General features: G+C 41.3%; 2 protein-coding genes across 9 annotated transcripts in view; one reads left to right on the plus strand and one right to left on the minus strand.

Annotated features, from left to right (window-relative positions):
- RTN4IP1 (reticulon 4 interacting protein 1) overlaps positions 1-1,331 on the minus strand; it is a 42,332-nt gene extending 41,001 nt beyond the window's left edge. For all 6 annotated transcript variants that reach the window (XM_043510754.1, XM_043510753.1, XM_038394125.2 and 3 more), the window contains exon 1: positions 454-1,331. In XM_043510754.1, the coding sequence (XP_043366689.1) occupies positions 454-766 (313 nt within the window). In that variant the 5' untranslated portion in view covers positions 767-1,331. The remainder of the gene's footprint in view (positions 1-453) is intronic.
- A 69-nt stretch (positions 1,332-1,400) lies between these two features.
- Positions 1,401-24,770, plus strand: QRSL1 (glutaminyl-tRNA amidotransferase subunit QRSL1). Of its 3 annotated transcripts, none has more exons than XM_043510752.1 (12): positions 1,875-2,155; positions 2,294-2,340; positions 2,948-3,107; positions 3,928-4,026; positions 5,572-5,668; positions 6,564-6,740; positions 9,539-9,714; positions 9,825-9,937; positions 12,119-12,311; positions 13,999-14,116; positions 21,738-21,943; positions 23,270-24,770. In XM_043510752.1, exons 1-12 carry the CDS (start codon positions 2,128-2,130, stop codon positions 23,479-23,481), a joined length of 1,626 nt encoding a protein of 541 aa, XP_043366687.1. In that variant the 5' UTR covers positions 1,875-2,127; the 3' UTR covers positions 23,482-24,770. The 3 variants fall into 3 exon arrangements, with proteins under 3 accessions (XP_038250049.1, XP_043366687.1, XP_043366685.1); XM_043510750.1 differs by having other exon boundaries at positions 1,875-2,152; positions 2,291-2,340; XM_038394121.2 differs by lacking the exons at positions 1,875-2,155; positions 2,294-2,340 and adding an exon at positions 1,401-1,577.
- The last annotated feature ends 255 nt before the right edge of the window (positions 24,771-25,025 follow it).

The following is a 25,025-nucleotide window of genomic DNA, read 5'->3' on the forward strand; positions in this document are numbered from 1 at the left end:
GGCCTGGACCCTCGCACAATAGGAACCAAACTAACAGAAGAAGAAAAACACTTTAAAACTGGGTTGCAAGTTGATTCTCATTCTGATCATGAGTTTTAAGTCTGTGAAGGGCAGCAACCAGCTGCTTGTATTACTTTGGCTAAAACCCAGCTTAGTTTTGCTTTGGTAGATGCAGAACAATAGTTTAAAAGTTCACTACTCCCCCTAACAATTTAACAGGAAACAAAGTTCTGCAAGAGGATCTTCCCACAATAATCATGAAATATTTTCCCAGACAGCCCTGTTTAAAAACTATTGGAGCCACAAGCACATTTTGGACCATGATTTACACCAACAATTTAATAAGAATAATACAGATATAATAAAATTATATTTACAGTATGAACATGTTATGTTAAGAACTTAATCAACACTAAAATACACTAAAATTCCTACTCAAAATAAATCACTTACTTCTCATATTAACATCTATAGGGTTTAAACTTGCAGCATGGACTTTAATAATAACTTCATTTGGAAAATGTATTACAGGGAACATCATGTTATTTGTAAATCGTAGCACATCATTTCGCCCATATCTATCTATTACCCACGATGCCATAACTGTACATCTCTGACAGGAGAGGCTGATATTTCTATATAGAAGAGGCTTAATTAAACTTTTGCTGCTTCTAAGGCAAATTGCCATGGAACCTTGACTGAAAAGCAAGCCACTGTATGCTCTCCTACTAAACAGATGCATCTTTAAATACAATTGACAATGCATAAAGTGGGATCGTTAGCTACTCTAGCTACTATACTTGATGTGTAAAAATAATTACATGAGCGCCACACTGATGCTTCCCATCTCCCCAGAGATGATTTTTAAGCCAATCAAATCCATGTATGTTTGCCAACTTCAATTTTTAAAAAAAAATCTTTTACTATTACTCTAATTCTTCTTTTCCAACCATATGGGGTGGAGGGAGGCCTATCTAGATTCAATTTTTAACTACAAAGCTCACAGGCTTTGGGGTGTGAACGAGGGGACCTAAACAAACTGGCTTTTCCCCACGAGCATCAGAGGCCCCAGAGGCTCCCTAGTTTGAAAGGTGGGGGAAGAAGAGAGGGGATCCCCCAAACCCGTTACAATTCACCAGATCTCAGTGCCCCAAGGACCCCTCCCCAGGCAGCTCAGCCTCCACTCACAAGACCCCGGCTCCCAGAAGTGAGGCCGCCCCCGCCCCGCTTCCTTGCCCTTGCCCTTGCCCTTGCCCCAGGTGCCAGCGCGTTCCCCCCTCTCCTCTCAACGCGTCCCCGCCTGGCCTGAATCTCCTCCAGGCAGCGCGCACAGGCTGAGGGTCACCGCCGGGCCACGCCCACTCCTCTCACCTCAGCCAATAGCGAGCCGGCATCATGCCAGTCTGCGAAGACTCGAGCCAACGGAGCCGCTCCATGTTGAGCGGTGCACACCAAGATGGCAGCGCCCATGCCCGGCCGGCCGAGCCGGGGTCTGACGCTCTAGCGGTGGCTGTGCGGGGTCCCCGGCCGGGGGGAGTGGCGGCGCCGAGAGGATGTTGCGCGTCTCCCTCAGAGAAGTGAGCGGGCTTCGGGCGCGTGGCGCCGACACCCCTTCCCCCCCCCCCCGGTGCGGCTCGGGGGCTCCCACCTATGGGGACGGGGCGGAAGCGGAACCCCGAGCTTTGCCTGCCGCAACTGCCCGGAGCGCGGCCCGCGCCCATCGCCGTGGTATCGGGTACCCGGTGTGCGCGGTGTAACTTTCCCCGCAGCGCCCGACCCGGCTGTGCCCACGCGAGGCGCCCGCCCGGCCTTCTTCTCCCCCCCCCCCGCTGGCGCCGGCGCCGCCGCCGCCAAGGCCAAGAGGGCGGCAGAGCGTGTTAACCCCGCAAGAGCAAGAAGTGGCGCAGCGAGGAGGAGACGCGCTTTGGCACTGGCGCAGCCCCGTGCACACTCAGTCCCGCATCGGACACTGCGGCCCAGCTGGGGCTAGGGAGGGAGGCGTTGGCAGGACACAGAGCAAGCAGCGCTCTTAATAAAAGCCTCCTCTCCAAGGGGTGTCTAGATTGCAGCGCATTGCCGTGAGCTAGTGACCAGACAGCAAGAGTGAAAAATCGGGACAGGTGGAGGATGGGTTATAGGGTCTCATATAAGACAGCTGCTAATATCAATGCATCCGATGAAGTGAGCTGTAGCTCACGAAAGCTTATGCTCTAATACATTTGTTAGTCTCTAAGGTGCCACAAGTACTCCGTTTCTTTTTGCGAATACAGACTAACACGGCTGCTACTCTGAAACCTGCTAATATCAGGACGTCTGGCCACCTTAGCTGAATACAGCCTGGTTAAAATCTTATTTTCATTCTCTTTGGATGATTATTTGTGTGTGTGGTTAACTTATGAAGAGGGAGATAGTGGTGCTACTTGGAACAAGGCTTTGGCTGGTGAGTTTCCTCACCAGCCAAAAACAAGTTAACAAAGGCTCTATGCAGAGTAGGGATTTGTAGCTGTGTTTAAAACCTTTAATCATAATTATGCTGCAAAACTTGTATTTGCAGCCACAATAACCAGTTACAAATGATGGGCCTGATCCTATAAACGCTGGTGCACATGATGGATGTGATTGAGACTCCTCACATGCATAAAAGTTTGAAGGACTGGGTTTCATGTTACCTGCGTATTTAGAAATTGCTCAGGACATGACCAGAATAGCAGTGGCATTGCTGGTTGAGGCTGAAATGCTTTGAAAGAGTTCTGAAAGTTGGCAGAGTGCATTCTTAGCTAATGCTTTTATTCCATCATAAAAGTACTATATGTATCAAATTTATCCCCAAAATTAAGGGTGGAGAGAGGGAATTAATTTTAGAAACTTGACTGAAATAATTCTTGCAAGTCATACCAATATTTGTAACTAGGGTTTTGCAATTTAAAAATGGAAACTGTCCTTTCAGATCTCTGCAGCACTGAAAGAAGGCCGAGTGACTCCAACAGAGCTTTGTCAAAGATGTCTCTCCTTTATCAAAGCCACAAAATTTCTTAATGCTTACATTACTATAGCAGAAGAGACAGCATTAAAACAGGCTGAAGAATCAGAGGAGCGATATAGGAAAGGTAAGTTACCCTAGATTTGTATTTAATTGCTGTTCTTCCATAAATTTTTTTGACTGTAGTGGATGGAACCTTTTGTTAGACTCAGTAACTTTAAAAAAAAGAAAGTGCAGTCTACTGTTCATTTGATTTGCTTGTATTGAACAACAATGGGGCCTATTGAGACTAAAGGATCTGTGGACATATACTGATTTCACTCGAGGTCATCACCATTTACAAAAGATGGGGAATGAACAGGGTCAGGAGGAGAAGAATTTCAACCTGGTAGATCTGCTCTTCTGTCTAACTAACAGTTCCTACCATCCCATAGCTTCAGCAAAATGCCAGTTAAGATACTTCAGCTTCAAGGCATTTATCCCCTTTGAGATTCTTCTCTGGATAACTAATAGTCAGCTGTGAAAGACTCTTTGTCCAACTACTAATTCCAAGCACAATTGCTGTGCATCAGAAGGCAGAATCTAGGACTCCTGGCTTGGAAATGGAGTAGATTTAAGAAGCTGTCTAAGGATGAAATAAGAATTGAATGGCCACAGCTGAGGTGGTAAGCATCTTTTTGGAACAATTTACCTAGTTTGGAAGCCACTTCCTGAGTTGCAGAGACTATGCAGTATGGAAGTAAATCTGGCCTGAGGAAAGTCCTTAATGTTAGAGTTGAAAACAAAAGACCTTCTGTGAAAATATAACTTAAAAGCATTTGAGTACAACTCCTACTTCCACGTAAAAGTGAAGCTGAAGAGTAAAATAAAATGTCATTGCTGAGCAACATAGTGTGTTTTAATACTTAGATTTTACTCTGTTGTCCTTGTACCGATTCCTAACACAGGTCAGATACTGGGGGATTTAGATGGAATTCCTGTTGCAGTAAAAGACAACTTCAACACGGCTGGTATTGAAACAACATGTGCATCAAACATGCTGAAAGGTAAAGTAATGCATTGTAGGCAAAGCAAACACCATTTTGAAGCTCTAGTCCTTTTCTCTAAAGCAGCACAGCCTACTTAAAACCTAGTCATTTTCAAAAAATGAATTCAAGTACTTTCAGGCACTACACTTCCCTTATCTCCATCTGCCGAACTTTTGTGGCTTTTGCAGTCATATATTTAAAAAACTATTAATATTGTAACAATGTAAATAAATGAAACAATGCAATATTAACTATAATCAATACATTAAAATGTAACTATTCTTTGTAACTATTCTATCAACAGGTTACATTTTGCTTTGTAACTGGAGAGTAGTCGGTGTTTTTTTGTTTCTGTTTGTTAAATTGTCTTTCTATAAACAAAAATGCAAACACAATTTTTGTTGTATTCTTAGAGACTTGGTTCTAGTTCTTGAGCTCAACAGTTGTCTTTCATATTGATGTGAGTCATCGGTTCATAATTCTTTTATAATTTTTTGTTTTATAAAAAGCTGCTTTTTTTTTTTTTTTTGAATACCCATAGCTCATTGTTTCACTTAGCAGTTCCATTAAGATGTTCATAGCATTGTAATGATGTGTTTTATTAATAAAAGCACTATTATTTTCCTATTTGGAAAAAAATTCTCTCTCATGTAGCTGTGTAATAGACCACCACAAACAGGGAACATTAACTAATGAGAGTAAAGACGAAACTGATGATACAAAAAAGTGCTGACAAATACACAAGGTAAACAAACTGAAAAAATTGGGGGGGAAATCCTACTAATTTATTTCAATTTGTGTTATTGTGTTGTAACAATGAAAGGGGAAAAATGGACTATATCCATTGAACAGCAAAGGTCAAATTATCTAAAATTACCGTTTCCTCTGCATGCTACCAAAGCAGTTGTGATTGACAGGGATAGTGTGGGTGAGAGTCTAGAGGGTGAAAGTCTGATGTAGGCTCTAACACAGTGGTGGGCAACTTGTGGACCTCATGCGGCCCGTCAGGGCAAGCCACTTGCAGGCCGCCAGACCATTTGTTTACATTTGCGTGGCCGCGGTTCGCCATTCCTGGCCACTGGGAGCTGCAGGCGGTTGTGCAAATGTAAACAAGCGGTCTGGTGGCCTGCCAGCAGATTACCTTGACGGGCCGCAGGTTGCCCACCACTGCTCTAACATCTTTCTCAGGAAAATATATCTGCATCAGTATTGGTCAGAGAAACTGTTAGAACACTGGCTGCAATCACCCTGTTTAAGTGCTCTTGTAACTGGCCTGGTACTCCTCTCCATGTGAACAAGGTCTGAATTAACTATACGATTCGTTCAGTCTCAGGAGAAGAAAGATTCTAAGAAATAATAAAAGTGCTGGTTAATACTTATTCCTTGTTTGTTATCAATGAATTTTGATGATCACTGCTAATGTCACAAAGAAACTTGGTAGCACTGCACAGTGACAGTTGCCATGCAGAGATGATTACTTTGAAACATTTGGAGGAGTAGTTATTGAAAGTCCTCCAGGTGGTATCAGACAATTTTTAACCAATCTGATTTTTTTTTTTTAAGGTTATATTCCACCTTACAATGCTACGGTAGTTCAGAAGTTATTGGATCAGGGGGCTGTGCTTCTAGGAAAAACAAACCTAGATGAATTTGCAATGGGGTAAGTTTTATATTAAATATTTAATATCATTGCATAGTAATATAACTACAGAGTCTACTATGATTCATCTCTAATCCTTAACTGCTGAGTTTATGCATGTTAATTATATGGTGGTAAATATTTACTCCCCAGGGGTGACTAATGGAATATGATGACTGTCTGTGAACTTCTCACTGAATATTTATCCTATTAGGGTGTGTATTCATTGTGCTGTGATTTAAAGAAAAGAGGGCCAGACACTGTAGCAGCTGTGCATGGTAGGATGGTATTGAGGGGATTAATTGAGTAGTAGTTTCTTTCAAGGTGGCTTCTTTTTTCTTAGTAACTGAATTAAGCATGAGAATTATCACATTGCCTCTGCACACAATCTGCCTTGTCTTGGAAACCTTCTTTTGTTCCAGGAAGAGCTATGCTTTCTACAGAACAGTCTACGTTGCCATCATGGTGTGGCACTTGTGACATACTACAAGAGGTCATCTTGTGTGGTTTTCTCATACAGTAAATTACCAAAATTGGGTATCTCCGGCTTGAAGACCTTATTTTCGAAGCAGACTTATAACTTGATTTGCTTGATGCTTATATGGTGTGAGTCCCCTGACTTCAGTGGAGTTGTACTTAATTTACACTAGGGAGAATTTAGCCCTCAGTCTGCTCTGCGGAAGGAAGGAGTGAAGATATAACTATAGGTTTTTATGATTTCCTGCATCTCTTTAAAACAGTATTGGGGTCAGCTTCACAAGTAAATTCATACCAGCCTTTCCATATCACAATCAGATTTGCCTGAAGGACCAGGAGTAAAAGGTGGAATTGGAAGAAAAACATTGTATTAATAATGTGAAGTCTATAACAAGATAAATACAGACAACTATATTTCAATCTGAATTTCTTACACCAGATCTGGAAGCACAGATGGAATATTTGGACCAGTTAGAAACCCCTGGAGTTATTCAAGGCCGTACAGAGACAAATGTGTGCAGAACTCCTATACTGAGAATGAAGACTCCAATTGGTTGATAACAGGAGGAAGCTCAGGAGGTAGCGCTGCTGCAGTGTCTTCTTTCACATGCTTTGCGTAAGAGCCTTTTTAGAACCGTTAATTAAATGCTTCATAATGACTTGTGCACTTTTCCTCAAAATTTAATTTGATTTTTAGAATCTTTCAGTAACCTAGTTTATAGTGTAGTGGCTGGAGAAGGGAAGATACAGTTTTTGTTTGAAACTGTAGGATTATTTGCATTGGTGTTGAAGAATTAGTTATACTATGAAGAACACAGAGATACTGAAATGCGTAACACAAATTAAAAGTGATTACGTGTAGGTAAGCTTAAATCATTTAATTCTGAGCATTGTTCAGCATACTGACAGGAACATTTTGCACTGCTTGAAATGTATGGTGTCAGTAACAAAGAGAATGTTGCTGTTGGTTTGTTTGTTTTTTTTTGTTTTGTTTTTTGAGAGAGTAGGTATGAATGATATCATGGGATCCATTATATGTCCACCACCTCAGTTATCACCCCATCCTCTCCCTTAAAAAGGAGAAAGCACTGAATCAAGATTCTATCTAAAGAACTGAACTCTCGGAGTGTAATATTCTTTCCTCCTGTATACTTCATTTAAGTGTCAATGTTACCTAAAAATTCACAAGTGGGATTTGCGGATTAATAACCTTCAGAATCCAGATTTACTGTAAACAACCAAGTTATACAGACACTTAAGAATAATCTTTTTTTAAAATGTAAATTTGAAAATTTTTTTTTTTTTTTGTATAAGCCGATGTTGGTTGGTTATGACATGTTGGGAAATGTAGGGAAAATGTTTATCTTTTGTGTGAAAATGTAGATATAATGTATTAACTACATAGAGTAATGAACTATTAGTTGTAAGATAAATCTACAAAGCATGTGCAGTTTCAAAATGTCAGATTTCTCTTAGTATTTGCATATGAAGAGGATATAAACAGTAATTTTGTACAGGATTTTTAGAGTTCTATAGCAGTGTCTGCTCATTGTATGTATAGAAGATTTCAGCTGTATTTATTTAAGAATACTCATTAGCTGATGGTTTTGTTTGCCTATAAGAAGTAAAATTGTTTGTTTTGTTGTACCCAGGAGGTGTCTGTCCTATTTTTCTTTATATTCTATTACTTTCCTCACTTACACCCTTACATGCAAAAACTGGGTTATCTTACTGACACCTGCTGTACATGGAATCCACTAAGGTCCTAATCTAACTTCCACTGAAGTCAGCAGAAAGACTCCCATTGACTTCAGTGGAATTTGAACTGAGCTCAAAGGATCTGATCCAGCAAGGTGCTGATGCTGTCTCGGACGTTGCTGGGTATCCTACTCATGGGGGCTTTCTGCGCCAAAAAATTAAAAATTCTGCAAATTTTTATTTGTCAAAGTAACACTACATAATCACACCAGTTTCAATTATTTTGGAAATTTATTTAACAATACCTGTTGGCAAGTATATCTGTAACAATACAGACACACACAATTCCCCCCAGGAGTTTTTGTTTTTGTTTTGTTTAAACTCTAATCTATGACAACCCAGTTCCTGTTTCTGTGTGTCTCCCGCACCCCCACCCCCCTGAGCCCAGCCAGGAGAACTGACCCCACACACACACACACACACCACCCAACCTCCCTTCCCCACCCCACAGCCAGCTCAGAAACCCACATTCGTCCCTCAGTCAAAATTGCAACCAGCTTTACTAAAAATGTTGACTATCGCACAGGGGTAGGCAAACTTTTTGGCCCGAGGGCCACATCTGGGTGGGGAAATTGTATGTAGGGCTGGACTGTGGGAGGGGGTGTGGTGTACAGGAAGGGGCTCAGGGCAAGGGGTTGGGGTGCGGGATGCAGGAAGGGTTCCAGGTGTGGGCTCCGGCCTGGCACCGCTTACCTCGAGCAGCTCCAGGGTGGCAGCAGGGCAAAGGCAGGCTCCTTGCCTGCCCTTGCCCCACACCACTCCCAGAAGTGGCCAGCATGTCCGGCAGTGGCTCCTGGTGTGGAGTGGGGCAGCCGGCTCTGCCATGCCCTACCGTCACCTGTGGGTACCACCCCCGAAGCTTCCATTGGCCACAGTTCCCCATTCCCAACCAATGGGAGCTGCAGGGGCTGGTACCTGCAGGCGAGGGCAGCACACAGAACCCTCTGCCCGCCCTCTTTCCTCCAGGGGCTGCCGGGACGTGGTGCCGGCCACTTCTGGGAGCAGGGCCAGCGCAGGCAGGGAGCCTGCCTTAGCCCTGCTGCGCCACATGGCTGGCAATCCCAGGGGCCAGATTGAAAACCTTGATGGGCCGGATCCAGCCCGTGGCCCATAGTTTGCCCTCCCCTGGTATAACAGGTGCAGTTTTGGTATAGAAGGGAAATCACAATGCACAGCCTCATTCTTAGAAAACACAAAAAAAGTAATATTCCTTGATGAACAAGCCTTGTTGTTAGATGTGAAGGGCATATTTTATCAGCATGTCTTTGTAAACTGAAACTGCTGCTGCTTCATACTAAATAGTAAAGAAAGGACTAGAATAAATGGGAATACTTTAAATTATTCTCATATTTGTATATAAAAAAAATTCCATTTAAAAGTGGCAAAGAGTCCTGTGGCACCTTATAGACTAACAGACGTATTGAAGCATAAGTTTTCGTGCATCTGACAAAGTGGGTATTCACCACGAAAGCTTATGTTTCAATATGTCTGTTAGTCTATAAGTTGCCACAGGACTCTTAGTCTGGATCTGTAAAAGCAGCAAACATGACTACCCCTCTGATAAATTTAAAACTGTACTTCTTTAAGAACAGATACAATTTGGATGTGTCTTTGAAATATTCAATTCTATTAATGATGGTTCTATTTAAACCATAGGGCTTTAGGATCAGATACAGGAGGGTCCACCAGAAACCCAGCTGCTCACTGTGGAGTAGTAGGTTTAAAGCCAACCTATGGACTGATTTCTCGTCATGGTCTCATTCCACTAGTGAACTCCATGGATGTACCAGGAATTTTAACCAGATGTGTGGATGATGCAGCAATTGTATTGGGTATTACTAGTGCATATGTCTTTGTATACAGTTTGTTTCAAAACCTTTTGAATTCAAGAATCCACTGTATTACTTTTCCTGTATGTCATGAGCCCTTTTTCATCTTTCAGGTGTGCTTGCAGGACATGATCCTAAAGACTCTACTACTGTGCAGGACCCCTTTAAGTCGTTTGAACTAACCAGTTTTACAGATGCCAGCAAGCTCTGTATAGGAATACCAAAGGTAGCATTTCCAACTTTATCACTGGAAAGAAAATTCATACCAGAGTAAAAAACCTATATATCCTGCTCCCTGAGTCTGCAATGATTTGGATCTGCGGAGACAGCATGGGAGTGAAAGTGTGTGTATTTTATTGCTCGGTGTCAACCTCTTCAGGCCTTTATAGGGCATTGTCTCTGTAGAGTTCTGTCCAGACTTCGGAGGGAATGTTGTCTAGAAGTTTTATAAGAGGAGACTGGGAGCCTGAGTTCCTGGGCTTTACTACTGGCTCTTTCACAGACTGCCTGTTTCACCTCAAACAAATCACTCTTTTTCTTAGTGCCTGAGGCTATGTCTATGCTACAAGCTAGGGGTGTACATCCTTAGCTTGTGTACACATATCATAGCTCGCCTGAGTATAAAGATCAGTGTAGGCGTGCTAGCACATGCAGTGGAGGCATTGCAGAGTCGTGCGTCTTGAAACCAGGGGGCACGTACTCAGCATAGCTCAGCTATGACTTTTCTGCTGCTGCCTGTGCTACCGTGGCTACACTGCTGTTTATACTCGTGCTAAGCTCTCATCGAGCTACCGGGGGTACATGTACGCGAGTAGGAGAATCACATCCATAGCTCATAGTGTAGACGTAGCCTGAGTGTAAAATGGGCATAATACTCACCTCGCAAGGATGTTAAGACTTGATAAATGTTTTTGGAGTGCTTTTGAGATCTTGGGTTGAAAGGCACTATATTAATACAAAATACTGTTTAAAAAGATTATCGAGCTGTGCAAAGAAGGGAATAGCAGGGAAAGGGTTCTAATTAGGGATCAGGTGTTTGAGGGACAAAATTTAGGTTTTTGTCTTTCTATTAATAGGCCAAAAAAAACCCTTCTATGAATGTTTCCTTCTGTGAGATAAGGGGATAACGGTTGGATTTAAACACCCCTTCACTAATTGCAATCCAAGCATTGTGCTAGTACAGATGAACCAGAAAATGTAATCAAACAAAACTATCACTGAACAGTCTCTTTTCATTGTCCAATTTGATTGAAATGCAAAAAGAGCATGTAATTTGTAATTTATATGGTAAATATTTCAATTTTAGTAATCCAAAATGGTGGTGGTAACAAGTAAGGACTTTATTAAAAAAGTGATCTCCTGACAGTAGTGCCCCTTTGATAGTAGTGTGGATTTTTTTTTTTTTTATATATAAGCAACTCTGTTAGTACTATGGTCAAGTCTGCAGGATTGGTCCCATATTTTGACACTGAACTGACACTGTAAGTGTCTACAGAAGTGGATATTCAACTAAACTTAGGCTAATCAGGCTGGCTGTCCTTGTCTCCTTGGTATGGGCTTGTCTGCCTGGGAAAGTTAATGGAGAATAAGCTAGGGTGTAAATGTAAAGTGCAATAGCTATTCTACAGTAGCTCGCTGCATAGACACTCTTATTCCTCACTAATAGTGCCTTTTGCTGTTTAGGTTAATATGGTTAGGAAGCGTATGCTATTCAATAAACAGCAAAAAGGCACTTTTAATGTGGAATAAGAGTGTCTATGCAGTGAGCTACTGTGGAATAGCTATTCTGGGCTATTTCAATGTAGGCAAACCCTAAGAGTATACGCAGAATGAGGCTTGTCACCAACTCTCATATTATGAGACTCTCTTTTTTTAGTGCTATCTTTTGACCTTGGTATGACACTTGCCACTGATGTACTTTGGCCATTGTTTCTGCTCATTTAACATTCATAATGGGCCTGGTATCGTGGCTTAAAATTTAAGATGTGCTGTCTGTGAACTGCACAATCCCAGTTAATAGACTGACAAGTGAGCAGCTTCCTATCCAGAAATTATAGAATTGAAGCAAGAAGTGCATAGTGAAATGTTATGACCTGCATTATGCAGGTGTTCAGACTAGATAATTGTGATGGTCCCTTCTGGCATTAATAATCTATGAAACTTATGAACTTAACATGATTTAATATCTTAACAGTCAGCAAAAACATAAGTTTTTAATAAATACTTAAACTAGTCCTCATCTCTACAGTTTTTTTTAAACAGTATTTGCATCTAATAGTATATTATATATTTTGGCTTGCTTACTGTTAACCGATAATTAAGAACCATTGAAAGTAAACTCACGTAAAATTATTCGTGAAGATGCTTAGGCATAGAATTCATTTCCTAACTTTTGTTCTCCACTAAGGAATATCATGCACCAGGATTATCTAGTGAAACTCTGGCACTTTGGTCTAAAGCTGCTGACCTCTTTGAGAATGCAGGTGCCAAGGTGATTGAAGTGAGTCTACCCCACACACGTTATTCAATTGTATGCTATCATGTGCTGTGCACAGCAGAAGTAGCATCAAATATGGCCAGGTTTGATGGACTAGAATATGGTAAGTTTACGTTTTCAAAGGAAAAAGGGCTATATTACATATAATATAAAGTAACATTCGCTTTGTTGATCATTAAGTGGCATAAAAATGCCTGTCATAGGTGTGTGCACTGTGGTGATTTAACATATATGGTTACCTGCATTTCATGGTTGAATGTTAGGAGATATCCCAAGTGATCATGAAACTTGCACTGGCTTTCTGCTTGTGGCGAAAAGATTAAAATAATTTGTTTTCAGAAACTGTGAATTTTTAAAAGCATAAAGTACTCAATATATTCATGAATGTTTTGCCATCTTATTGAGTGAGATTCTGTGCATTAAAATATTTAGAAGCAGTTGAGTAAAAAATGCCCCATCACTGGAGACATCCAAAGACAGGCCTGGCCAAAAAAAAAAAAAAAGACAGCCTAATTAATGTAAACAAGGGAATAGTCCTGAATTATCTGGGAAATGAACCAGATAGACTTAAAAAATCTTTTTCATGATTGTATTTTGTGACTTGACCAAGATGGGTTGTTGTCTTAATGGTTTGCTATTTTAGTTTGTCTAATGAGTCTATCACTTGATTATGGTATGTGTGGTGCTGGTGAGTAAAAAATAAAAATGCAGCCTATTTCTGAAGTCAGTCACTCTCAATGCATTAAAATAAGCCAGGACTATCAAAAGATTTAATATTGTATCTAAGTTTTTACCAGATAGTAATTTGAATTAGGTGTAATAACTTTCTTAAACATTCCCATTGCACCTGGCTATTGAAGGACACATGGTGCTTTTCTCCCCCTTTTAACTATGCTTTTCCTGTGATTCCCCCCCCCTTTCTTTTAGACACAAACCCACCATTACAATGTTCTTTATAGCATGTGACCTTTTTGGATTCTGTTTTCTATGCAACTAATGCTCACATTCTGGGGTTTTGAGATATTTGAAATAGACTCAGTCCTCTCTGTGTACCTGTCCCTGCCTCACAGAATTAAGTGATTGGCCAAACTCTTAGGCAGGTACAGCTTAATTAAAATCAGTGGAATTTCACTGCTTATGCCAGTGCAGATTTTCTGAGGTTTGAGTGTTTTTTAAGTTATGGGAAGATTAGGGCCTGATCCAAAGTTTATGGAATGCATTCCACTGAATCTCATTGAATACAGTGGGCTTAGGATCTGACCCCTTGTAAATAAGTTATTGCTTTTCATTCTGCAAGCAAGTTTTTAGTCTAAGAAAAATGTTCTCAGCTGTGGTTTTTTGAGGAGTGTACTGTGCAGCACAAAGTATGTATGCATTGTTCAGATCAGTTTTTAGTCTCTACTCAAAATAAACTGAAAGGTGAGCTATCGGTGTTACTGAAATACTTCTGCACATTCATGTCGTGAAGGGTAAGAGTTCTCTCTACCTTCCATGTCAGACTGAAAATCAGAGGCAGGATTGTTCATTTTGTAGCACACTCCATTGTACTTCTCAGTACAAATAAATAGAAATATTTCACTTCTAGAGACCCCAAATGAATAGTTGCAGTATGATTCCAGAATTCATTTAATATTTAGCATAAGTTTTTAGTTTTTGTGTACAAAAATAGCATGTTAACGTCTGCTGCACTTGACACAGTATGTCATTGTGAAGGTCAATAATTTATATTGTTTAATAGTTTTCATGGGTCTTCAGGCTTTGTTTCCAGATCACTGGTGGTTTATTTTTAGGACACCGTTCCAGTATGGACAAGTCCACAGAAGTCATGTACGCTGCAACTCGACGGGAAGGGTTTAATGAAGTTGTAAGAGGAAGAATTCTGTCTGGAAACTACTTTTTGTTAAAACAGTAAGTTCATCATATTTTAAAGCTCAAATGTACAATATTAATGACTTATTTGTTAAGCAGCTGATGATGAAATTACTTATGTTCAACAAATTCTTTGTTGCTAAGGCAATATCTATTTATATTGATTTAAGTGTATAATATGTAGCAAACCGTTATTAATGGCTAAAAATAATGCTTTCCTTTACTCTTAACTGGAAGCCTTTGAATTTAGGAAGATAGAACAGCACTTTGTGTGATTTACATCTTGAGTGGCCTATTGGCACACTTCGATTAAGCTATGCAAAAATGTAGTCTGTGATGTTTGTCAGTGAAATAGAATAATAGAATATCAGGGTTGGAAGGTACCTCAGGAGGTCATCTAGTCCAAACTCCTGCTCAAAGCAGGACCAATCCCCAACTAAATCATACCAGTCAGGGCTTTGTCAAGCCTGACCTTAAAAACTTCTAAGGAAGGAGATTCCACCACCTCCCTAGGTAATGCATTCCAGTGTTTCACCACCCTCCTAGTGAAAAAGTTTTTTCCTAATATCCAACCTAAACCTCCCCCACTGCAACTTGAGACCATTACTCCTTGTTCTTGCTCTGTCATCTGCTACCACTGAGAACAGTCTGGAACCCCCTTTCAGGTAGTTGAAAGCAGCTATCAAATCCCCCCTCATTCTTCTCTTCCGCAGACTAAACAATCCCAGTTCCCTCAGCCTCTCCTCATAAGTCGTGTGTTCCAGTCCCCTAATCATTTTTGTTGCCCTCCGCTGGACTCTTTCCAATTTTTCCACATCCTTCTTGTAGTGTGGGGCCCAAAACTGGACACAGTACTCCAGATGAGGCCTCACCAATGTCAAATAGAGGGGAATGATCACATCTCTCAATCTGCTGGCAGTGCTCCTACTTATACATCCCAAAATGCCATTGGCCTTCTTGGCAACAAGGGCACACTGTTGACTCATATCCAGCTTCTCGTTCACTGTATCCCCCTAGGTCCTTTTCTGCAGAACTGCTGCCAAGCCATTCGGTCCCTAGTCTGTAGCGGTGCATGGGATTCTTCCGTCCTAAGTGCAGGACTCTGCACTTGTCCTTGTTGAACCTCATCAGTTTTCTTTTGACCCAATCATCTAATTTGTCTAGGTCCCTCTGAATCCTATCCCTACCCTCCAGCATATCTACCTCTCCTCCCAGTTTAGTGTCCTCTGCAAACTTGCTGAGGGTGCAAGCCACACCATCCTCCAGATCATTTATGAAGATATTGAACAAAACCAGCCTGAGAACCGACCCTTGGGGCACTCCACTTGATACTGTCTGCCAACTAGACATGGAGCCATTGATCACTACCCGTTGAGCCCGACAATCTAGCTAGCTTTCTGTCCACCTTATCGTCCATTCATCCAGCCCATATTTCTTTAACTTGCTGGCAAGAATGCTGTGGGAGACCGTGTCAAAAGCTTTGCTAAAGTCAAGGAACAACACGTCCACTGCTTTCCCCTCATCCACAGAGCCAGTTATCTCATCATAGAAGGCAATTAGATTAGTCAGGCATGACTTGCCCTTGGTGAATCCATGCTGACTGGTCCTGATCACTTTCCTCTCCTCGAAGTGCTTCAGAATTGATTCCGTGAGGACCTGCTCCATGATTTTTTCCAGGGACTGTGGTGAGGCTGACTGGCCTGTAGTTCCCAGAATCCTCCTCCTTCCCTTTTTTTAAAGATGGGCACTACATTAGCCTTTTTTCAGTCGTCCGGGACCTCCCTCGATCTCCATGAGTTTTCAAAGATAATGGCCAATGGCTCTGCAATCACATCCACCAACTCCTTTAGCACTCTCGGATGCAGCGCATCCAGCCCCATGGACTTGTGCTCGTCCAGCTTTTCTAAATATCCCGAACCACTTCTTTCTCCACAGAGGGCTGGTCACCTCCTCCCCATGCTGTTCTGTTCAGTGCAGCAGTCTGAGAGCTGATCTTGTTCGAGAAGACAGAGGCAAAAAAAAGCATTTAGTACATTAGCTTTTTCCACATCCTCTGTCATTAGGTTGCCTCCCTCATTCAGTAAGGGGCCCACACTTTCCTTGACTTTTTCTTCTTGTTGCTAACGTACCTGAAGAAACCCTTCTTGTTACTCTTAACATCTCTTGCTACCTGCAACTCCAGTTGTGATTTGGTCTTCCTGATTTCACTCCTCCATGCCCGAGCAATATTTTTATACTCTTCCCTGGTCATTTGTCCAATCTTCCACTTCTTATAAGCTTCTTTTTTGTGTTTTAAGATCAGCAAGGATTTCACTGTTAAGCGAAACTGGTCGCCTGTCATATTTACTATTCTTTCTACACGTCGGGATGGTTTGTCCCTGTAACCTCAATAAGGATTCTTTAAAATACAGCCAGCTCTCCTGGATTCCTTTCCCCCTCAATTTATTCTGCCAGGGGATCCTGCCCATCAGTTCCCTGAGGGAATCAGAGTCTGCTTTTCTGAAGTCCAGGGTCTGTATTTTGCTGCTCTCCTTTCTTCCCCGTGTCAGGTTCCTGAACTCGACCATCTCATTGTCACTGCCTCCAAGGTTCCCATCCACTTTTGCTTCCCCTACTAATTCTTCCCGGTTTGTGAGCAGCAGATATAGGGCTCAGAATAGAGCCCTAACTATTCTATTATTAAATGTTCTGTGGCCATCAGCATCAAGTCAATTTAATCTTGCTAAAGTTCTCCAGGAATAGAAACATTTGTTATGTTCTACTGATGCCTCTCATGGAAAGCCAGATGATGTGGCACTTAGTTTAAATATCTCTCTCACCTTCCCCACTTCTTTGCTTGAGTCTACAGAGAAAATAAAATTGTACTAGTGTGATCAAGTAAACTCATTTATTTTTGTGAGGAACCTTGTGTTTATCCGATTTCAGCTGGATGAACTGGTATGTGAACTCCAGAATGAACATACTTTTAATTCCTCTCAATCTCAAACTGTCTTCATTTATGACTATAATTGGAGAATTTATTGCCCATCTAAATTGGTAACAGAGTAGCAGCCGTGTTAGTCTGTATTCGCAAAAAGAAAAGGAGTACTTGTGGCACCTTAGAGACTAACAAATTTATTAGAGCATAAGCTTTCGTGAGCTACAGCTCACTTCATCGGATGCATTTGGCGGAAAATGCACCTCTCTCTCCTCTGTTTTTTCCACCAAATGCATCCGATGAAGTGAGCTGTAGCTCACGAAAGCTTATGCTCTAATAAATTTGTTAGTCTCTAAGGTGCCACAAGTACTCCTTTTCTTTTTGCTAAATTGGTAAGATTGCCACTTTCTCTGCCTCCACCCTGTTAACATTCCAAACAGTGAGGATTGCCACAAAACTGACACAGGGTGTCATAGTTATTTTAAGAAAACTGAGTGTGACAGACTAACAATCTCGTGCCATATCCTGCCTGAACCGTATCAATTTAAAATAAACTTAGTTGAATTAAATTTAACATCTTTTGGAGTTCATTATATTAGAAGTATTTATGTACTGTTGTGAAATTGTGTGGAACTGCTTAAGCAGGAAGACAAGATTAATACAATCTCTGGAAGGTTTTAGAGTAGCAGCCGTGTTAGTCTGTATTCACAAAAAGAAAAGGGGTACTGGTGGCAGACTAGCAAACTAGAGACTAACAAATTTATTTGAGCATAAGCTTTCGTGAGCTACAGCTCACTTCCTCGGATGCATTCAGTGGAAAATACAGTGGGGAGATTTATATACACAGAGAACATGAAACAATGGGTGTTACCATACTCACTGTAACCCAAGTGATCACTTAAGGTGAGCTATTACCAGCAGGAGAGCGGGGTGCGGGGAACCTTTTGTAGTGATAATCAAGGTGGGCCATTTCCAGCAGTTGACAAGAATGTCTGAGGAACAGTGCGGGGGGGGAATAAACATGGGGAAATAGCTTTACTTTGTGTAATGACCCATCCACTCCCAGTCTCTATTCAAGCCTAAGTTAATTGTATCCAGTTGGCAAATTAATTCCAATTCAGCAGTCTCTCGTTGGAGTCTGTTTTTGAAGCTTTTTTGTTGCAGGATAGCCACTCTCAGGACTGTAATCGAGTGACCAGAGAGATTGAAGTGTTCTCCAACTGGTTTTTGAATGTTATAATTCTTGACATCTGATTTGTGTCCATTCATTCTTTTACATAGAGACTGTCCAGTTTGACCAATGTACATGGCAGAGGGGCATTGCTGGCACATGATGGCATATATCACATTGGTAGATGCGCAGGTGAACGAGTTTCTGATAGTGTGGCTGATGTTATTAGGCCCTATGATGGTGTCCCCTGAATAGATATGTGGACACAGTTGGCAATGGGCTTTGTTGCAAGGATAGGTTCTTGGGTTAGTGGTTCTGTTGTGTGGTGTGGGGTTGCTGGTGAGTATTTGCTTCAGATTGAGGGGCTGTCTGTAAGCAAGGACTGGCCTGTCTCCCAAGATCTGTGAGAGTGATGGGTCGTCCTTCAGGATAGGTTGTAGATCCTTGATGATGCATTGGAGAGGTTTTAGTTGGGGGCTGAAGGTGATGACTAGTGGCATTCTGTTATTTTCTTTCTTGGGCCTGTCTTGTAGTAGGTGACTTCTGGGTACTCTTCTGGCTCTGTCAGTCTGTTTCTTCACTTCAGTAGGTGGGTATTATAGTTGTAAGAATCCTTGATAGAGACCTTGTAGATGTTTGTCTCTGTCTGAGGGGTTGGAGCAAATGCGGTTGTATCATTGAGCTTGGCTGTAGACAATGGATCATATGGTGTGGTCTGGATGAAAGCTGGAGGCATGTAGGTAGGAATAGCGGTCATTAGGTTTCCGGTGTAGGGGGGTGTTTATGGACGCTACAGTGCTAATAAGTGAATGCATCCGATGAAGTGAGCTGTAGCTCACGAAAGCTTATGCTCAAATAAATTTGTTAGTCTCTAAGGTGCCACAAGTACTCCTTTTCTTTTTGGAAGGTATTAGTAACTTCACATATCTTGTTCCAAAAAGACTTGAAGTGGATTTTCAAGGAAATACCTTGGGGGCCAGGGGAATTAAGATTCTCCCCTCTGAGCTTTTTGAAGGTAGCCCCCAGGAATGGGACTCGTATGCTAATTACCTGCATCTGGAAACTTCAAATCAAAGACCCGTGAACTGAACCTGTTATAAGTATGTTTGTTCTGAGCTGAAGAAGTCATGAACTGGGAATCCTCAAAGCTGTCATGAACTGGGAATAATAAGGACTCTCCTAGGGTCCTCTGAAGGACTTACTGTGTCATAATCCATGTTAGGGTGGGGGTTCCTGGTAAGGTTATTAACAAGAGTGTATGTTTTGTATTGTTTTCTCTGTGGTGCTTTTTACCTTAAGAATACAATAGGCTTGCACAGAAAGAACTGTGTGGTACCTTATATCTGTAGCAATCCCTCTGTTATCAGTCTCTGAAGAGAAAGCAAGCAAGTCTGTTTAGGCAGATTGTCTTTGCTGGGAAATATACAGTGAAGGCAGGGAACTGTGCAGCCTGGAAATGGGGAGAAAAACTTGGGTCTCCACCCAGAAAGGCGACCATTGGGGAGCTGGAATCTGAGAATGGATACCTTTGCTGAACCACTGAGGGGAGATGCAGGTGCAATTGCCCTAAACTGTGACGCTGAGCACACACAAGAATATTCTGCTACTTTAAGTTCTTAGAGCTAATAAAAGCTGTGTGTCTTCAAGACTGGATGTCAGCATATGAGCAGCCAGCCCCTCTGAACTGTCAATATTATTACTAAGCATCCTCAGTTTAGTGTTTTCTGATGACATCTGCCTAGGCCATCTATCATAAACGTAGGGTGAATGCTTGACAACCTGTGTTGGTCAGTTTTGGTGAAGGAAAATGAGTGATTTCTACAAGAGCTAAGCGGCAGGGAGTCTCAGCACTTTGTTACAATCCACAGTAAATGAATCATCAAGAACAGAATTTAGGGTTAAAATAACATTATCATAATAGATTGCAGGAGAGCCATGTTTTGTTCTCTGCTATATTCAAATTACAAAATATTTTCTTTGAGATGTAAAATCCATAAAATAACTATATATGCAGGCATGCATGCATAACTTCAAGCATCAATCTAATCAATGAAGTCTAAAATGTATCTATTCGGTCTCTTCTCCTATAAATTCTTTAAAAGTAGTTAAGGTAAAAAAAAAATATTAGCCAGGAAAACTGGTTAAAGACTCTTTAGTCTTACATGAGTCTTGAACATTTTTATTAGTTCTGCAATTAACCTTTTCCTTAGTCTGGTAGGTGGGGTTTCATAAATAACCCCAGAAAGAGCCATTTTCCATAATACAATGGATTTGCTGTCTAAGATCAGTGATATCTTGATCTTTACAATCACTTTGGAAGAATAAGTACCATGTTCTCTTGAAATTTTTTTTTTAAAGTCTTGAAAAGTTAAGACACATTCAGCTTTGTTTTTAGTACAATTCTTCAGAAAATCAAATCTTCAGAGTGATGAGCTGACAGTTATATACTGGATAATTTGGATTGTTTTATCAGCAGACACTGGCATTTAGTTATTTACCCTTGACTTACAATACATTTGCTAATTACCCATAAAATGTTTACATAACCAGTTATTTTTGACTAATAAATTCTTTTGAAACTGAACCTCTAAACTTGACATTAAATCCTTAAACTCAGGGGAATGCTGCATGTGATATAAAATTGTCAGTTTTTCTGCCTCAGATGTGCAGAAAAACAGATTAATTCATAGCTCCTTTAGTCTAAACTGCTGCTTACATAAAATAAATGACTGTGGGAATTTTGGACAAAGACCTGGTGCGCTTCTGTAGAATATCAATAAGAAGGACCAGTTGCAAAGTGCACTCCTGAAAGATACAACTTTAAGCATATAGGTAGTCCCTCTGAAGTCAGTGTTCATGTGCTTAAGTGCCTTGCTAGATAGAGTCCCTAAATGATTGATATGTTTCAGAGTAGTAGCCATGTTAGTCTGTATTCGCAAAACAAAAAGGAGAACTTGTGGCACCTTACAGACTAACAAATTTATTTGAGCATAAGCTTTCGTGAGCTGCAGCTCACTTCATCGAATGCATCTGATGAAGTGAGCTGTAGCTCACAAAAGCTTATGCTCAAATAAATTTTAGTCTCTAAGGTGCCACAAGTACTCCTTTTCTTTAAATGATTGATAAATCACAACTATAAGACAAGTCATTTTTTTTCCAGACATCACTTCCATCATGCAATGAAATTCAGTAGATAAGTAAACAATAAAGTTGCAGAAAAAGACTGGGTCATAAAATACTATCTTGATTTGAGCCTACCCTCCACTTGGCTTGTGTTTTCCTTCATTTGTATTCCCTCTCCACTCTCTTCAGTGGTGTTTGCCCCAGATCTCCCTAGATCTGTTTCATGGCTCATCTTTAAGAATATGCTTTAATGCTATTAGTTCATCTGCAGCCATGCTGCTTTGATGACTGATCTTGTTCTCTGTTGAAACCCTGAGTACTTGTTGTGCAGCCCTTCAACCCAAAGGGAACACTGGGCTTGTTTCCCCCCCCCCCCATAGCCACTTAGCAATTTAAATTATTGATGGTATTAAACTTAACTTCTAACACCAGTGACTATTTGTTCCTAGGAATTATGAGAATTATTTTATCAAGGCCCAAAAAGTGCGACGACTCATTGCCAAAGACTTTGCGAATGTTTTCCATAGTGGTATTGATGTTTTGCTCACTCCCACCACTCTAAGTGATACAATACCATACGTGGAGTTTATCAAAGAAGACAACAGAACCCGGAGTGCACAGGATGATATTTTTACACAGGCCGCAAACATGGCAGGTAAATAGAGAAAGAAGTGCATCTCCTTAGCATATTTCCGACTAGTCTTCTATTTAGTATCCATTCTCTCCAGCCAGCTGCCCTCTTTCTATAGGACCTCTGTATAGAAAGCAACTGTCTGAACCAAGTTGTCAGCTTTTCTCCAAGTAGCAAAGTTTATATTGACCATCAGATGGTGGTACTGTGAAGAGAGTTCATTCATTAAATGTGCAAGAATTTAAGTATATAATTACTTCTGGAGGATTCTGCCCCTAAACAACAAAAATTTTGCACCAAAAAATTAAAAATTTGGCACAATTTTTAAATTCTGCATATTTTATTTGTTAAAATAACACAATATAATCATGCCCAAGTTTCAATTATTTTGGTAATTTATTTCAAAATACCTGTTGGCAAGTATATCTGTAACAACACAGACAAAGATTCAGGAAACTTTTTTATAAATAGATTCCTTACTAGGCATATTAATGCAGAACTTTGAGTAGTAATTCATTTAAACTACAGTACAGAAACCTATTTCCCACACAGCTCAGAAGCAGTGCAAAGGTTTGGGGGAATCGGAGGTGATAGAGGAGCCAAGGAGAGGGAAGTAATTTCTGGAAAGGAGCCTGGGAGTGAACCTAGAGGGTTGCTGAGTGTGGGTGAGAGAAGTATGGAACAGGTGGTATTTCAGGGGAGGGAGGGGAGGAGAGGAGTTCTTTTGGAATTGAGGAGCCTCCCCCTACAGGGAACCTGGCTGACCCCCCCCCCACCTCTCTTCAGTCCAACACATTTGCCCCTGTCCCCATGTGGCCCTGCAACCCCCTCCCATTCAACCCCGGTGCAATGCTGTCACCCCAGTAGTTCCTGTGCCCCCATCCCAGTCTGTGATCCCCCAGCAACCCCGCTCTGTCCACCCCTCTCCCCATATCCCATGCCTCCTCACCTGGGCCCCACAGGCATGTTGTGAGGAACGCAACCTCCGCCCCGTTCCTGTCTGACTGGCTGCTTCAGCCAGTGAGCCAGCTGCCCACTCTCTGGCACCACAAGCACCTGGTGGGTGAAAGGTGCAACTGCAGTGCCTCTCTGACAGAATGTATTTTCTTTGAGGGTGGAGAATCTGTGGGGAACATGAATTTTGCATATGTACAATGGTGCAGAATTCCTCCAGGAGTAATATAATCTTGGTAGTACTGCTAAAATGCAAAGAGACAAGCCTTAAAACCTTACATGCATTTGTTTTGGTTATTTTTCCTAAGAGTCTCGTTTGTAATAATTCTAGCAATATGTGTAATAGCAAATCCTACACATGTGATGTTTTAATAATTTTGCTTTTTTTCCTCCCAGGGCTGCCAGCCATAACTGTTCCTACAGCACTTTCAGAGAGAGGTTTGCCAATTGGGCTTCAGTTTATTGGACGTGCATTCCAGGAGCAGCAGCTTCTTACTGTAGCCAAATGGTTTGAAAAACAAGTAAAATTCCCCTTGATACAATTACAGGGAATGATGGATCATGGTCACACTGTCTGTCACCATCAGATATCAGCCTTTTTTTCATAACGGAGGACTTGGTGGTTTTAGTAGCAGAAGTAAGGAGGATTTTAGAATATTTCTCAATCACTTTGTACTGTTTCAAATTGAAAAGAAATGTAATTCTTCCACTTATTTGTACAAATGACAGGCTGTAGAGTCTAAAAACATCTGTATTAAAGGAGAATGCAAGAGCAAAGCAGGGAAGCTTTGTTACTGTGTGTAATTAAACTGAAGTGAGCCTATGGTATGTTTGAATTTTTTTTTCATGTTAGGTATAAAGTGTATGTCTTGTAATTATAGAGCTGCTTTCCCCACCCTTCATACAAAGAAACCTGTGGGAATTCATTCCCTGGTGGAACAAACATGGGCTTCTTCCTTAAGCATGTACAGTTTCCAGGAGCTCTGGTCTCCTGCTGCCTCCCAGGTTACATGGCTCCAATGAAATCAAGCCATGAAGGAGTCGTCAACCACAGGAGGCCTTAGTGAAGCTCTGCACTCAACTAGAGGGGAAAGAGAGGGAAAGATGAGAGTGTAGGAATGTGTGAATGGAAATGCACAAGAGCAACCTATTCAAGAGCAGTAAGGTAGCTAAACCATGTACAGTGCAGAAGAGCCATCTTTGTATGGATCCTGGAGGCTGCTGTGGTACTTAGAAAGCCTTTTCACAATAAGGGCTATTTGCAGATGTTTCCTTTGAGAAACAACCCTCTAATTTTCAGAAATTGCTCTTCCTGCTGCCCCCTCTATTTTGCTATAATCACAGCTCAGGAACCAAAATCAGAGGCAGTTTCATAAATTAGTACATTCTTTTCTCCAGTGCCTACAATGAGGAAATGTATCATCTGACTATTGAACATTTCCAACCCAGATGTTAGAATGGAAGATTTAACAAACAGTCACTAACATCTGCAAAATTTACCCTCAGGAATATTGTTTTCCACTTTACCACCATGAGTGCTTATTTCTTTGTAACTGTTGCTCATTTTTAGATGCTCCATTTTTCTTCTCACAAGCGAAGATGGTGAAAAGAAATGAGATAATTATGGTGAGGGACTAGAGGATTGGAGTTTTTTTAAGAACAGGTTTGACAAACACCTGTCAAGGATGGTTTAGAGTTACTTGGTTCTGCCTCAGGAGTTGGGGGGCTGGACTGGATGACTTCAAGGTCCCTTCGAGCCCTACATTTCTGATTGTATGAGACCTCTCTTGTTTAGGATCCAGTTTGTAAGTTTAGACCAAGTGTTGATTGATATGGACACCTACATTAGAAGTATTTCACCTTTCAGCTACATTTTATTATATACGTTCTATTTAAATTCTTGCTTTTCATCTCCCTGATTACTAGTTGTATGTCTCTTACACGGCAGCTATTAGGAAACAGCTACTGGTCCTACGCATTTATCATTTATCTGTCAGTCTATACCTGGGACTCGCTGTATGTCTGAGGGCCCATAGATGCTATTCCATCATCCTGGGCCCTGCAAGGTGGTGTGTAGATTACATCCCTAGAATCCCACTGTGAAGGGTTGGATCACAGAAACCTCCTGGGGGCTGCCAACTGATGTGCCAAA

This window comes from Dermochelys coriacea, chromosome 3 (assembly GCF_009764565.3).
Source record: "Dermochelys coriacea isolate rDerCor1 chromosome 3, rDerCor1.pri.v4, whole genome shotgun sequence".
In the NCBI taxonomy this organism is placed as follows: domain Eukaryota; kingdom Metazoa; phylum Chordata; order Testudines; family Dermochelyidae; genus Dermochelys; species Dermochelys coriacea.

Bases quoted from the DNA above. Each gene is read 5' to 3' on its own strand.
- QRSL1 (XM_043510752.1), top strand. From the start codon at position 2,128: ATGGGTTATAGGGTCTCATATAAGACAG. The intron at 4,027-5,571 runs GTAAAGTAATGC...TTTTTTTTTAAG, and splicing joins TGCATCAAACATGCTGAAAG to GTTATATTCCACCTTACAAT. The intron at 9,715-9,824 runs GTATTACTAGTG...TTCATCTTTCAG, and splicing joins TGATGCAGCAATTGTATTGG to GTGTGCTTGCAGGACATGAT.